We start from the raw sequence: 13,433 nt of genomic DNA, 5'->3' as shown, positions 1-13,433 counted from the left end.
GTGCAGCAACCAGGACGCATACCCACATCCGGCTTCCCACCCGCAGACACGGCCAATTGTGTCTGTAGGGACGCCCGACCAAGCTGGAGGTAACACGGGGATTCGAACTGGCGATCCCCGTGTTGGCAGTCAACAGAATGGACCGCTACGCCATCTGGACGACCCTAGGTTCGGGTGAGTTTAGTTGATGATGCTGCCTGAGGTATGGACCGGTACAATCATGACAGCATAGCCTGATGACCTCTACTGTAACCACCGACATGTTAGTAAGTGGATCAGTACCAGGTTTACTACTGGGGGGCTGCTAACATCAGGTGGGCCAGCCACCCACGAATCACTATGGTGGGGGAAACACTGCACCATTCATACCTATGGGCATTGTATGGTATCCAAGTTACCTCACATGCATGCTGTGGACTGCGGAAGGTAACCAGCAGAACACGTACTGGGAATAACACGAGTAGGTTTACCCGACTCAGAAGGGCTGACATCAAAGCTAGGACCCTGTTGCTGTGAGGAAATAGTGCTAAATACTATACCATCGCCCCAGCCCTATAATACTATGACTATACTAACACTACGATCAGCATAAACAACATTAATAAAAATCACGAGGATTAATTTCAATAGAGTCCTAAACATGAACATCACACAGCAGAATCTACCTGTACATATACACCATCTACTGGTGGTAGTTAGACATTTATCGCCCCATAACCCTTACACAGTTGCAAATAAGATGGGTGGACATGTCAACAGACCAAAGTACCCAGATGACAAGATGTTTTGTTGAAGATACCCCGTATGAGCAAATTCAAACGGCAAGTCAACGACCTGGACAGCAGATTATCACAAGGCTGACCAGCTGTATTGTCAGAGATCATCACAACATCGTGCCAGAGGGGGGCAGGAGCACACCGCTGGTTCACTTACAGGGATGATGTTCTCCACGCTGATGCCCACGTACACCAGACGCTCCCTCCTGAGGAGACAGGAGGAACAGCAACCAAAAAAAAAATCAACAATACAGAATGACCAGCTCAATCATAATGTGTGTGTGTGTGTGTGTGTGTGTGTGTGTGTGTGTGTGTGTGTGTGTGTGTGGTATACTGTGTTTGTGTCGCGTGTGAAGATGTGTGTTGATGTGTAGACAGAGGCAGCAGGTTGAAAACGCTTCACTATGTTTTGCTTTCATTTTAATGTGAACAACAGTGAGATTAATGATCCCACTGAGTGTGTGTGTGAGAGAGAGAGAGAGAGAGAGAGAGAGAGAGAGAGAGAGACAGAGAGAGAGGGAGAGGGAGAGAGAAGGTGAGGGAGTGAGAGAGAGACAGCAAGAGAGAGAGAGGGAGAGAGGGAGAGAGAGACAGCAAGAGAGAGAGGGGGGAGAGAAGGCGAGGGAGCAAGAGAGAGAGGGAGAGGGAGACAGCAAGAGAGGGGGGAGAGACAACAAGCGAGAGAGAGGGAGACAGCAAGAGAGAGAGAGAGAGACAGCAAGAGAGAGAGAGAGAAGACACACATTCTCTTGGAAGACACATTTTGCTCACCTCTTGGAAATAGCACAGTAGATTACGTAATAACCGATATAGACCCCTTGTCAATAGAGCATTCACTGTCAAACCACTAACCCCCCTTTCTGATCACAGCCAAATCACTGTGTTCATCAAAAAGACAGAAATCAACACTATCAAATCACAGCCCAGTAAGCTGCTCCACATAAAGAAATCATACAGATGGGGGGAAAACAGTACAGAGGAATTCAAGAAAGCCATTGACGATCATGAAATCCAAAACCTTTTAGATGTCTTCCTAGATACCCCTTATATCCTCAGTAAAGAATGTGACAATCAGGCCATGGAAAAAGTTAACAACATATTTGAAAAAACAGCAGAAAAAGCAGGATTAAAAAGATCAAGCTCAAAACCAAAATTTAAGAAAGAAGATACCTGGTTTGATGCAGAATGTCAATCAATAAGGAAAGAACTTTGCAAGTTATCAAATCAGAAACACAAAGATCCAAATAATACATCAATTAGACTTCTTTATTGTAAGACACTAAGACTACATAAACGCACACTCAGAACTAAGAAAGCTCAGTACACCTGTAAGCAACTGACAGTGATTGAGGGGTCATTAAACACCAATACATTTTGGGACAATTGGAATCGCTTCAAAAAAACAAATCATGAAGAATTAGTGATACAAGATGAAGATATCTGGACAAACCATTTCCAAACTCAATTTAACAAAGTCCAATCAGATCAAAACACGGACCAATGTAACATAATACGCAAACTAGAAAAATTAGAACTGTCAATCAAGGAATATCAAAAGCCACTCGACTCCCCCATCACTGAGCAGGAACTTTTAGACCAAATTGGCAAGCTGAAGCCCAAAAAAGCATGTGGCAAGATGGCATTCTAAATGAAATGCTAACATCTATGAATGAAAAGTCTCAATGTGCTACACTTAAGTTATTCAACCTAGTTCTGAGTGTGGGTTATTCCCCTGATATCTGGAATCACGGATTAATCGCACCAATTTTCAAAAGTGGAGATAAATTTGACCCCAACAACTACCGAGGCATCTGTGTGAACAGTAACCTGGGGAAGGTATTCTGTAAGTATCATCAACTCCCGGCTAATAAACTTCCTTATGAAACACAATATCTTGAGTAAAAGCCAGATTGGATTCTTACCAAATTACCGCACTACTGATCATATTTACACCCTACACACCTTAATTGAAAAACATACTCAAAATAAAAACAAATTATTCACTTGTTTTATCGACTTCAAAAAAGCATTTGATTCTATTTGGCAATACGGATTGTTCTACAAATTAATGGAAAGCGATGCAGGGGGGAAACCATATGATATTATAAAATCAATGTACTCGGGAGCTAAGTGTGGAATCAAAATAGGATCCGAAAGAACTCACTATACCCCTCAGGAGTGCGGAGTGAGACAGGGCTGCCCTTTAAGCCCAACTCTGTTTAACTTGTATATCAATGAGTTGGCAACTATGCTGGAAAACTCACCAGCAACTGGACTCACTCTGCAAGACAGTGAGGTCAAATTCCTGCTCTATGCAGATGACCTGGTCCTTCTTTCACCATTGGAGGAAGGACTCCAGACTCAATTAGACCTTCTTCAAAAGTTTTGTCAGACCTGGGCCCTGACAGTTAACATGAATAAAACTAAAATAATGATAATTCAGAAAAGATCCAGATATCAGCGAAGACAGCACATATTTAGATTAGGACCAAATGAAATTGACCATACATTTAATTACACCTACCTAGGCCTTAGAATCAATTCCAGAGGAACTTTCAACATGGCAGTGAATGAACTAAGAGACAAGGCACGCAGGGCTCTACTTGCCATAAAAAGACAAAACCCTTTTGAAATTCCAATTAGAATCTGGTTAAAAATATTTGAATCAGTCATAGAACCAATTGTCCTTTATGGCAGTGAAGTGTGGGGTCCACTTGCAAGTCAAGAACTAGATAAATGGGAAAAACATCCAACTGAGACCCTGCATGTTGAATTCTGTAAAAACATTCTTAAAGTCCATCGGCACACCACAAAAAATGCATGCAGGGCAGAACTACGCCAATATCCTCTTCTGATTAAAATTCAAAAAAGAGCAATCAAATTCTGGAAACATCTAACATTCAGCGACCCACACTCTTTCCATTATAAAGCCTTGCAATACCAAGAGTTGAGCAAAGATAAGAACTCTCCTACCAACCTGGTCTTCAGCCATCGTGTTCCACTAACACATACGAACACTTTAGAGGCACAAGACCAGGTCCAAACTACACAACATATTTGGCTTCAACAAATTCCCTTAAACCTAAAAGACAATTATTATGAATATTGGCAATCTAAAACAAAATCCCAAAGCAAGATGCAATGCTATTTGGCCCTAGACAGAGAGTACACATTAGCAGGTTACCTCAGAAACAAATTTGAGAAACATACTGACGAAATACAGACTCAGTGAGCATCGCCTAGCATAGAAACAGGCAGACATAAAAAGACCCGGATGCCAAAAGACAAACGTTTCTGTCAACAGGGTGAAGACAATGTTGTCGAGACAGAGCTGCACTTTTTAGCTGAATGCAAGACATTCCGGGAAATCCGCGATTACTACTTTCAGAAATTTGAGAAGAGACACCCCAAATTCACGGCCCTGCCAAACCCCAGAAAATTGCCCTACATACTAGGTGAACACAGAGACAGCTGTACTGTGGCTGCACAGTATGTTCTAGCCTGCCAGCGTCTGAGGGACAGTGTGTGATACCCCGTACTCCTTCCGAACGGGGAGGACCCGGACAACACTTGGACATGCACACACACACACAGTCGTGTTTCACTATCCTTGTGTGGACCCCTCACTGACTACATTCATTTCATAGCCCTTAACCCTAACGTTACCCATGCAAACTACATGCATAACCCTAACCCTTAACCTAACCCTAATTCTAACCGTAATCCTAAAACCAACCCCTAACCCTAAAATAGACCCTTTTCCTTGTGCGGACCACTGAAAGGTCCGCACAAGGATAGCTAAACGTGTACACACACACACACACACACACACACTCACAGGGCCACACAGACGATGGCAAAAAGATTTTTATTGCATCTGTTGACGTATACGTGTTCTGTATTGTATACTGTTCTTGTCCTTTATGTGAACACACTCTCACATGCACACACACACATGCAGAGACTGACAAATTCACACACATCCACTCACACAGGATCTTGTTGTCATGACCCTGTGTAAGTTGTTTTATTGCATATGTTGATGTATATATGTTGTGTATTTGTGCACTCTTATTGTCCTTTATGTGAAAATGCTTTGCAATACAAATGTATATTTGTCATGCTAATAAAAGCACATTTGAATTTGAGAGAGGGAGAGGGACAGCGAGATAGCAAGAGAGAGGGGGGAGAGGGGGAGAGACAGCAAGCGAGAGGGAGAGAGAGACACACACAGCAAGAGAGAGAGAGAGGGAGAGAGAGAGAGACAGTAAGCGAGAGAGAGAGAGAGCACGGTACCTTCTCTCAGCTCTCTCCCTCTTCTTCAGAGCGCTGTCCAAGTTCTGAAGCTGCTCCTCCAGTCTCTCACACAGCAGCTTCTGAAAGGAGCAGGAAGGACACAAGAGGGAAGAAATGAAAAACCAAACAAAACCAAGCCAAACACATCTGAAAACTTCTCAGCATCTTTTTAAGGAAGCCGTTTCGGTGTTTTTAATACAATTAACAAAACGCTGATTCCTAAAATATGCCGGCTTACTTCTGACAGGGAATATCCTCTCACCATTAGTACTTTTCAAGTTTCCTGTTGTAATAGTTTTAAGTAAGTAGGAATGGGAGCCAGTAGGGGAGGAACACAGGAACAGGTAAGAGAGCATTGGAGGATTGACAGACATGTGACTGCAGAACCAGGAACAAGAAAAACCACTCTTCACATTTACTTCTGAGATTGACTCAATCTGATGCATGAGTGTAGTAAAGTTGAATCAGAATCAGAATCAGTTCAGGCTGGTGTGGGAAGATGGCGGCACGAATTCACGTTTACAGTGGCCAAACCCAGTACCGGTGTGGGAAGATGGAGGCGCGACTTCACGTTTGCGGCGGTCTCACCCAGTACCGTCCATGCAGTGTCTTTGTCCACATCTGCGTCTAAGTTTGTGTCCTCGTTTGATGGCTGGGAGAGCTTGGTCTGGTGCATCTTGTGGGCCCAGGGACCACGGCCCTGCCTGGAGCTGTGCCCGAGGAGGTAACACTGAGGGTGGTCTGACAGGATGCAGAAGCACACAGGCTAAGCTAACTGCTAGCCCATGCAGACCGGCAGTTCTAATAACACTGAGGGCGGTCTGGCGGTGGTCTCGCCTAGCCTCAACTGTGTTTCTAGTGTCATCGTGTGGAGTGCGGGGAGGTGTGCCGAAGGTGTCTGGCTGGGAGAGCTGGTGTTGGATCACCTGGGGGAGCTTGGTCTGCTGCACATTGTGGGCCCAAGGACCACAGCCCTGCCTGGGGCTATGCCCAAAGAGGAAACACCGAGGGAGGTCTGACAGGACACGGAAGTGGGGCAGGCTAAGCTAACTGCTAGCCCATGCAGACCGGCAGTTCTGATAACACTGAGGGCGGTCTGGCGGTGGTCTCGCCTAGCCTCAGCTGTGTTTTTAGTGTCGTCGTGTGGAGTGCGGGGAGGTGTGTCGAAGGTGTCTGGCTGGGAGAGCTGGTGTTGGATCACCTGGGGGAGCCTGGTCTGCTGCACATTGCGGGCCCAAGGACCACAGCCCTGCCTGGGGCTATGCCCGAAGAGGAAACACCGAGGGAGGTCTGACAGGACGCAGAAGCGGGGCAGGCTAAGCTAACTGCTAGCCTATGCAGACCGGCAGTTCTGATAACACTGAGGGCGGTCTGACAGGATGCAGAAGTGGGGCAGGCTAAGCTAACTGCTAGCCTATGCAGACCGGCAGTTCCGACAGTCATCCTGGCTGGCGTTCGTTCTCCTGGATAGTGATTTTTTTGTTTAGTTTAGATATATGTGTTAGTTTGGATATACTATGTGTGCTTGTAGCTCTTGTAGTTTTTGGATGTGTGCGTTTGTCTTTGTGTTGCACTGCTGTGGGAAACCATGTTTTGTTTCATTTCATGTGTGCAAGGTGCATGAAATGAAACGACAAAAAAAGTGTTTCTGATTCTGATTTCTGATTCTGAAATCTATCCATCACACACACACTCATCTTACATGCTGGCATGGTGGGCAGAACCACTCCCCATCAGGAATCAGCATGAGCGGCGGTCGCAGACAGGCAGTGTGGTATCCACTGTCACAAGAGTCACACAATAGGATCTGTGCACGCACACACACACAAAGAGAAATCAGACAAGTTAATAATTATTCAAACTGATGAATTATGTCTTCATGCATGGTACAATACATGCTTTCACCCTGCGACACTACACTGCTACAGAGTAAGCAGATCTGAATGGGGTTTTGTTTAGTTGGAGGCGGGTGGTGCGTAGTGGGGCATCTGAGGGTGGACGATTTAGTACGGCCTATTCACCTGACCTACATGTCTTTGGACTGTGGGAGGAGACCGGAGCCCCCGGAGGAAACCCACGCAGACACGGGGAGAACATGCAAACTCCACACAGAGGACGACCCGGGACGACCCACCAAGGTTGGACTACCCCGGGGCCCGAACCCAGGACCTTCTTGCTGTGAGGCGACCGCGCTAACCACTGCGCCGCCGTGCCGCCCCTCACTTGGTGACTACCGATCTGAACTGGCGTACTCACAACGACGAGATACCCAGCAGGGTAAACATGGCGAGTCACGACTTACTTGGCAAACAAAAGGAATTCCAGTGTGAGTGGGACGCCATCTTGTATGTGGACCCCAATCCTAGAAATACTGCATTACAGGTAATATTGGGTTTTCTTTCCCTTTTAATCGGGCTGAGTTTAAGTACTACACATTGCAGGTCACACGCACTAACATAGTTACTCTTCCTCACACACACACACACACACACACACACACACACACACACACACACACACACAGTCGTCTCTTACCAGTTCGGGGTGGTTGGGGAGGCCACAGTGAGTGCAGGCATCCTCGTTGGGAACCTCCTCTGACTGGCTGGAATCTCCACACTCACTCCCCACATCACTGCCCTCCTCCCCTCCCCCCTCCGGCGCTCTGCCCTCCTCCTCTCCTCCCTCGTTCAGTTTGCGCCTCTTGGGCCGCGGGTTAGACCACCGGGGTCGCCTGTGTCTCCGTTTACCCTGAAATATACAGGACATCACATTTATTTAACCGGCATAGAGACAGAGACAGACAGAGAGAGAGAGACAGACAGAGAGACAGAGAGACAGAGACAGACAGAGAGAGAGACACACACAGAGAGACAGAGACAGAGACAGACAGAGAGAGAGACACACAGAGACAGAGACAGAGACACACAGAGAGAGACACACAGAGAGACAGAGACAGACAGAGAGACAGAGAGAGAGACAGAGAGAGAGACACACAGAGAGAGACAGAGAGAGAGACAGACAGAGAGACAGACAGAGAGACAGAGAGAGAGACAGACACAGAGAGACAGAGAGAGAGACACACAGAGAGAGACAGACACAGAGAGACAGAGAGAGAGACACACAGAGAAACAGACACAGAGACAGACACAGAGAGACAGAGACACACACACAGAGACAGAGAGAGACACACACACAGAGACAGAGAGAGAGACAGACACAGAGAGACAGAGAGAGAGACACACAGAGAGAGACACACACAGAGAGACAGAGAGAGAGACAGACACAGAGAGACAGAGAGAGAGACACACAGAGAAACAGAGACAGAGACAGACAGAGAGACAGAGAGAGAGACACACAGAGAGAGACAGAGAGAGAGACAGACACAGAGAGACAGAGAGAGAGACACACAGAGAGACAGAGAGAGACACACACAGAGAGACAGAGAGAGAGACGGACACAGAGAGACAGAGAGAGAGACACACAGAGAGACAGAGAGAGAGACACACAGAGAAACAGAGACAGAGACAGAGACAGACAGAGACAGACAGAGAGAGACACACACAGAGAGACAGAGAGAGACACACACACAGAGAGACAGAGAGAGAGACACACAGAGAGACAGAGAGAGAGATAGACACACAGAGAGACAGAGACAGAGACAGACAGAGAGAGAGACACACAGAGAGACAGACACAGACACAGAGATAGACACACAGAGAGACAGAGACAGAGACACACAGAGAGAGAGACACACAGAGACACACAGAGAGACACACACAGAGAGACAGAGACAGACAGAGAGAGAGAGGGCTGCACTGACAGAAAATACACATTAAACCGATCAGATTACAGTCGTGTATTAACAGACGGACACATTTGAAAGCAGTAAGGCAGGTAGCAGGACCGGGCGTATGGACAAAATTAATCACCACAATATTTTTTGACCTACGACCTCCACATGGATATTGGGATATGTGGTGGAGGACTACTGGTGCTTTCATGAGACGTTTACACGGCAGGATACGTTGACAAATGATTCCCAGTAACGTGGACATGAAGACCACGCAGGCAGAGACATCCGTCGTTCACTTCACTGAAACGAGTTCAGAAAACTGTCTCCCTTTACTGCGCAAGTTCGAGTTTCCTTTGTTACCACACGGCTGGGCCGGTGGGATTACTTCGGTACCCATGGCATGGCTGGAGCAGTACACCACATACAACACCAGTAAACATAAAGGACACGAGTGCAAAACAAACAAATACATATAGTACACAGCTCCACGTGCCCCGGAGCGGCAGAGGGGGTGGAGCAGAGACCGGGACAGCTCGGAAGAGTGGGATAGTTGGCCAGGTACAATTGGGGAGAAAAAGTGCGTGTGGGGGGGGGGGAGGGGGGATGGTGAGCCAGGTGGAGAGGCTGATCCGCTACCTTGGTTACCCGTGAGACGGTGTGTTGTGTGTACATGGAGTCCAGTGTGGGAACTTTGCAGCCTATGATCTTGGATGCTCCGGTGATAATCCTGTCCATTTTCTTTATTGTGTGCTTAGATGTTGTCGAACCTGATAATGTAATAAATCCCCGATAATGTAATAACCCCGATAATGTAATAACCCCCCGATAATGTAATAACCCCGATAATGTAATAAAATAATGCACTTGAGGCCATTGAAAATGCAATAAAACCTGATAATGTAATAACTTCCTGATAATGTAATAAAATGATCCAACTGAGAAAACACATGTGTGGAAGTAGCTTGGAGGTCGCTTTGAGGAAGAGTAGAGCATTCATGCACGTCCAACTTTGACCTGTCGGTGGCGCTAGACCTCTCAAGCTTGCGTTGCTTAAACAGTATCACCACTTGAATCCATTTATGGGTGGTCTGCTGTTAAATTATTGCAATACTGGGGAATTATTACATTACCAGGACCAGGGAAATGAAGGCTAACCTGATAATGTAATAACGTCCCGTTAATGTAACACAGTATTACATTATTGGTAAAAAGTTTATTACATTATTGGGAAATGCACTTTATTACATCATCAGGAAGTTATTACATTATCAGGTTTTACTGCATTTTCAGTGGACTCAAGAGCAGATTTTTATTACATTATCGGGGTTATTACATTATTGGGAATTCATTACATAATCAGGTTCTACAGATGTGTTTCTGTAGCAGACAGTAATCAATAGTGACAGGATGTTCTGGATTATGGCTGGGTAAAACCGGACCAGTAGAACTCGCCTGACTCCGTGTTTGCGAGTTGTCTCAGGAAGCACACTCTCTGTTGAGCTTTTTGCAGTTGATGGTTGGCGGCGCTGAGGTCCCATTTCAGGTTATCGCTGATGTGTGTGCCAAGGAACTTGACGGAGTCGGTTATTGTAACTGGTCAGCTGTCGACGAGGAGAGGGGCTTTTATTGTTTGTTTTGTTCTGAAGTCGACGATCACTTCAGTAGCCTCGTTTTCATTCAGGACCAGGCCATGTTCCCTGCACCACTTGACTGACTCCTCTACCTCCCTGTAGGCGTTCTTCATCGTCTTTTGAGATCAATCCTATGATTGTGGTGTCGTCCATGTATATCGGAATCCTGACGGAGTTTGATGTTGATCTGAAATCACTGGTGAAGAGGGAGAAGAGCAATGGGGACAGAAGGCATCCCTGTGGCGCCCCCATGCTGGTAGTGAGGGGTGGGAAGTGATGTTGTTGACTCTGACAACTTGGCTCCTGTCCTTCCTATCCTACTGTAATGCAGCCATTAAGACCAGGGAATGACAACATATCATCACACATATATCACCATATTACCATAATAGTGGGGCAGCTTAGCATAACAATTGTGCATTTTGTGATAAAAGCGTCAAACTTGTTACATACGTAGCTTAATATATTTAGAAGAAATTTGGCCATGGCAGGCATGGACGTTATTAGATCGCTCCCTAAATTTCATATCAGCCATTATGACAAGACAGAGGAGAATGCTACCTTTCCAGAGATACCAATATTATTGTTCTAGTCCAAACAGAACCAGAGATATGCCATGTTACATATCGGATGTCACCAATGCATGTTGAAAAAACTAAGTTCCCAGTCCCTTTTGAGACATTATCATCTATACACTCTGTATAGACATCTATACCTAAACACTCCTCTATTCATCTATACACTATGCATAGACATCTATACCTAAACACTCCTCTATTCATCTATACACTCTGTATAGACATCTATACCTAAACACTCCTCTATTCATCTATACACTCTGTATAGACATCTATACCTAAACACTCCTCTATTCATCTGTACACTATGTATACACATCTATACCTAAACACTCCTCTATTCATCTGTACACTATGTATACACATCTATACCTAAACACTCCTCTATTCATCTGTACACTATGTATACACATCTATACCTAAACACTCCTCTATTCATCTGTACACTATGTATAGACATCTATACATAAACACGCCTCTATTCATCTATACACTATGTATAGACATCTATACCTAAACACTCCTCTATTCATCTATACACTCTATATACACATCTATACCTAAACACTCCTCTTCTGTTGGGCAAGGTTTAGAACCAGCAATTTCAGGAAACAATGCACAATTCAGTACTTCAACAGTGTTTATTATTTTTTTATTGTTTTTTTATTTACAAAAGTAACTGCTTAGCCACTTAGTTTTTTCAACATGCATTGGTGCCATCCGATATGTAAAATGGCATATCTCTGGTTCTGTTTGGACCAGAACAATAATATTGGTATCTCTGGAAAGGTAGCATTCTCCTCTGTCTTGTCATAATGGCTGAAATGAAATTTAGGGAGGCCACAGCTCTGCTAAAAGCGATCTAATAACGTCCATGCCTGCCATGGCCACTACGGGGTTAATTTTCAGTGGCTCCATATCCAAATTTCTCCTAAATATATCAAGCTAGTACGTATGTACCAAGTTTGGTGCTTTTATCACAAAATGCACAATTCTTATGAATATTGGAGCTAGGCTGCCCCACTATAACCACAGTCCCACAACACATCTAGTCCCATACCAACATATCCGCATTATATACTGATACTGACCAGCTCTAAACACACTCACACTCACACGCACACTAACTAACACACTTAAGTCCTATTTGAACTGGTCCTGTACTGTAATTTGGAAATGTTGCACGGGTAATTCTTTATTTATTTATTTACCCCCCCCCCTTTTCTCCCTAATTGTATCCGGCCAATTACCCCACTCTTCTGAGCTGTGCCTGTCGCTGCTACACCCCCCTCTGCTGATCCGGGGAGGGCTGCAGACCACCACATGCCTCCTCCGATACATGTGGAGTCACCAGCCGCTTCTTTTCCCCTGACAGTGAGGAGTTTCGCCAAGGGGACGTAGCACGTGGGAGGATCACGCTAGCCCCCAGTTCCCTCTCCCCTCCAACAGGCGCCCTGACCGACCAGGGGGGGCGCTAGTTCAGCGACCAGAACACACACCCACATCCGGCTTCCCACCCGCAGACATGGCCAACGGTGTCTGTAGAGACGCCCGACCAAGCTGGAGGTAACACCGGGATTCGAACCCCGTGTTGGTAGGCAACAGACTAGACCGCTATGCTACCCAGATGCCCTGTAGGGGTAATTCTAGTGGCCCATTCATACGGGGTGAAGGATTTCTGTCATTTCCTCAAAATGACACCATAGACTGGATGCAAGCATCATTATCACATCCATTTCACAAGTTAACAATTCAAAACAAGAACTCCACTGGTCAGAATGTACCGGAAAGACAAGCTAATGGTGGGTATGCTGACCGAATAAAATATCCCCCTGTCAACTCAACCATGAACGACAGAATTTCTGCCGGTTGACATCTGTAGGTTGTCCGCCAGCCATAAAAAATACCATAGGCTGTTACATTACCATGGCGTTAATTCAAACTGGATTGTTAACGAAGGATGAATATTTTTACACTCCAGGCTCGAACTGCAGACATCGCAGATTCATATTGGATTAAAATCACTACAGGTAAATCGTTACGGCTGTGTAATGGAAGGAATATGGCGATGCAATTCATGTCACAATATCAATGTCACAACTCAGTATATATTGTGATACATTATGAAACAACCAACACTGAGATATACTGCAATACTTTCTTCTCTCCAACATATCAGCCAGCTCTCTCCCTTTACCAGTCATAGTGCCAACATTCAAAGTTCCGACTCTCACCTCCACACTCCTACCCTTCCTCCTCTCTCACTGCCTCTGTGCATGCCTTCCCCCTCTCCCTCTCTTTCACCCAACAGTAGCATCGTTTCCACCAGCATCCTGCTGGCCAACAGTACCGGTGGCGG

General features: G+C 45.6%; 1 protein-coding gene across 2 annotated transcripts in view; it reads right to left on the bottom strand.

Moving 5' to 3' along the window:
- rsf1a (remodeling and spacing factor 1a) overlaps window positions 1-13,433 on the bottom strand; it is a 39,943-nt gene that overhangs the window by 6,187 nt on the left and 20,323 nt on the right. For both annotated transcript variants that reach the window (XM_056283741.1, XM_056283742.1), the window contains exons 9-12: window positions 7,608-7,820; window positions 6,775-6,879; window positions 5,073-5,152; window positions 934-982 (exon numbers count right to left, since the gene is read on the bottom strand). In XM_056283741.1, the coding sequence (XP_056139716.1) occupies window positions 934-982; window positions 5,073-5,152; window positions 6,775-6,879; window positions 7,608-7,820 (447 nt within the window). The remainder of the gene's footprint in view (window positions 1-933; window positions 983-5,072; window positions 5,153-6,774; window positions 6,880-7,607; window positions 7,821-13,433) is intronic.

Source organism: Lampris incognitus, chromosome 7 (genome assembly GCF_029633865.1).
Source record: "Lampris incognitus isolate fLamInc1 chromosome 7, fLamInc1.hap2, whole genome shotgun sequence".
Classification (NCBI taxonomy): Eukaryota; Metazoa; Chordata; class Actinopteri; order Lampriformes; family Lampridae; genus Lampris; species Lampris incognitus.
Note: the sequence above shows the minus strand (reverse complement) of the source record. Positions and strands in the feature narration are given on the sequence as shown.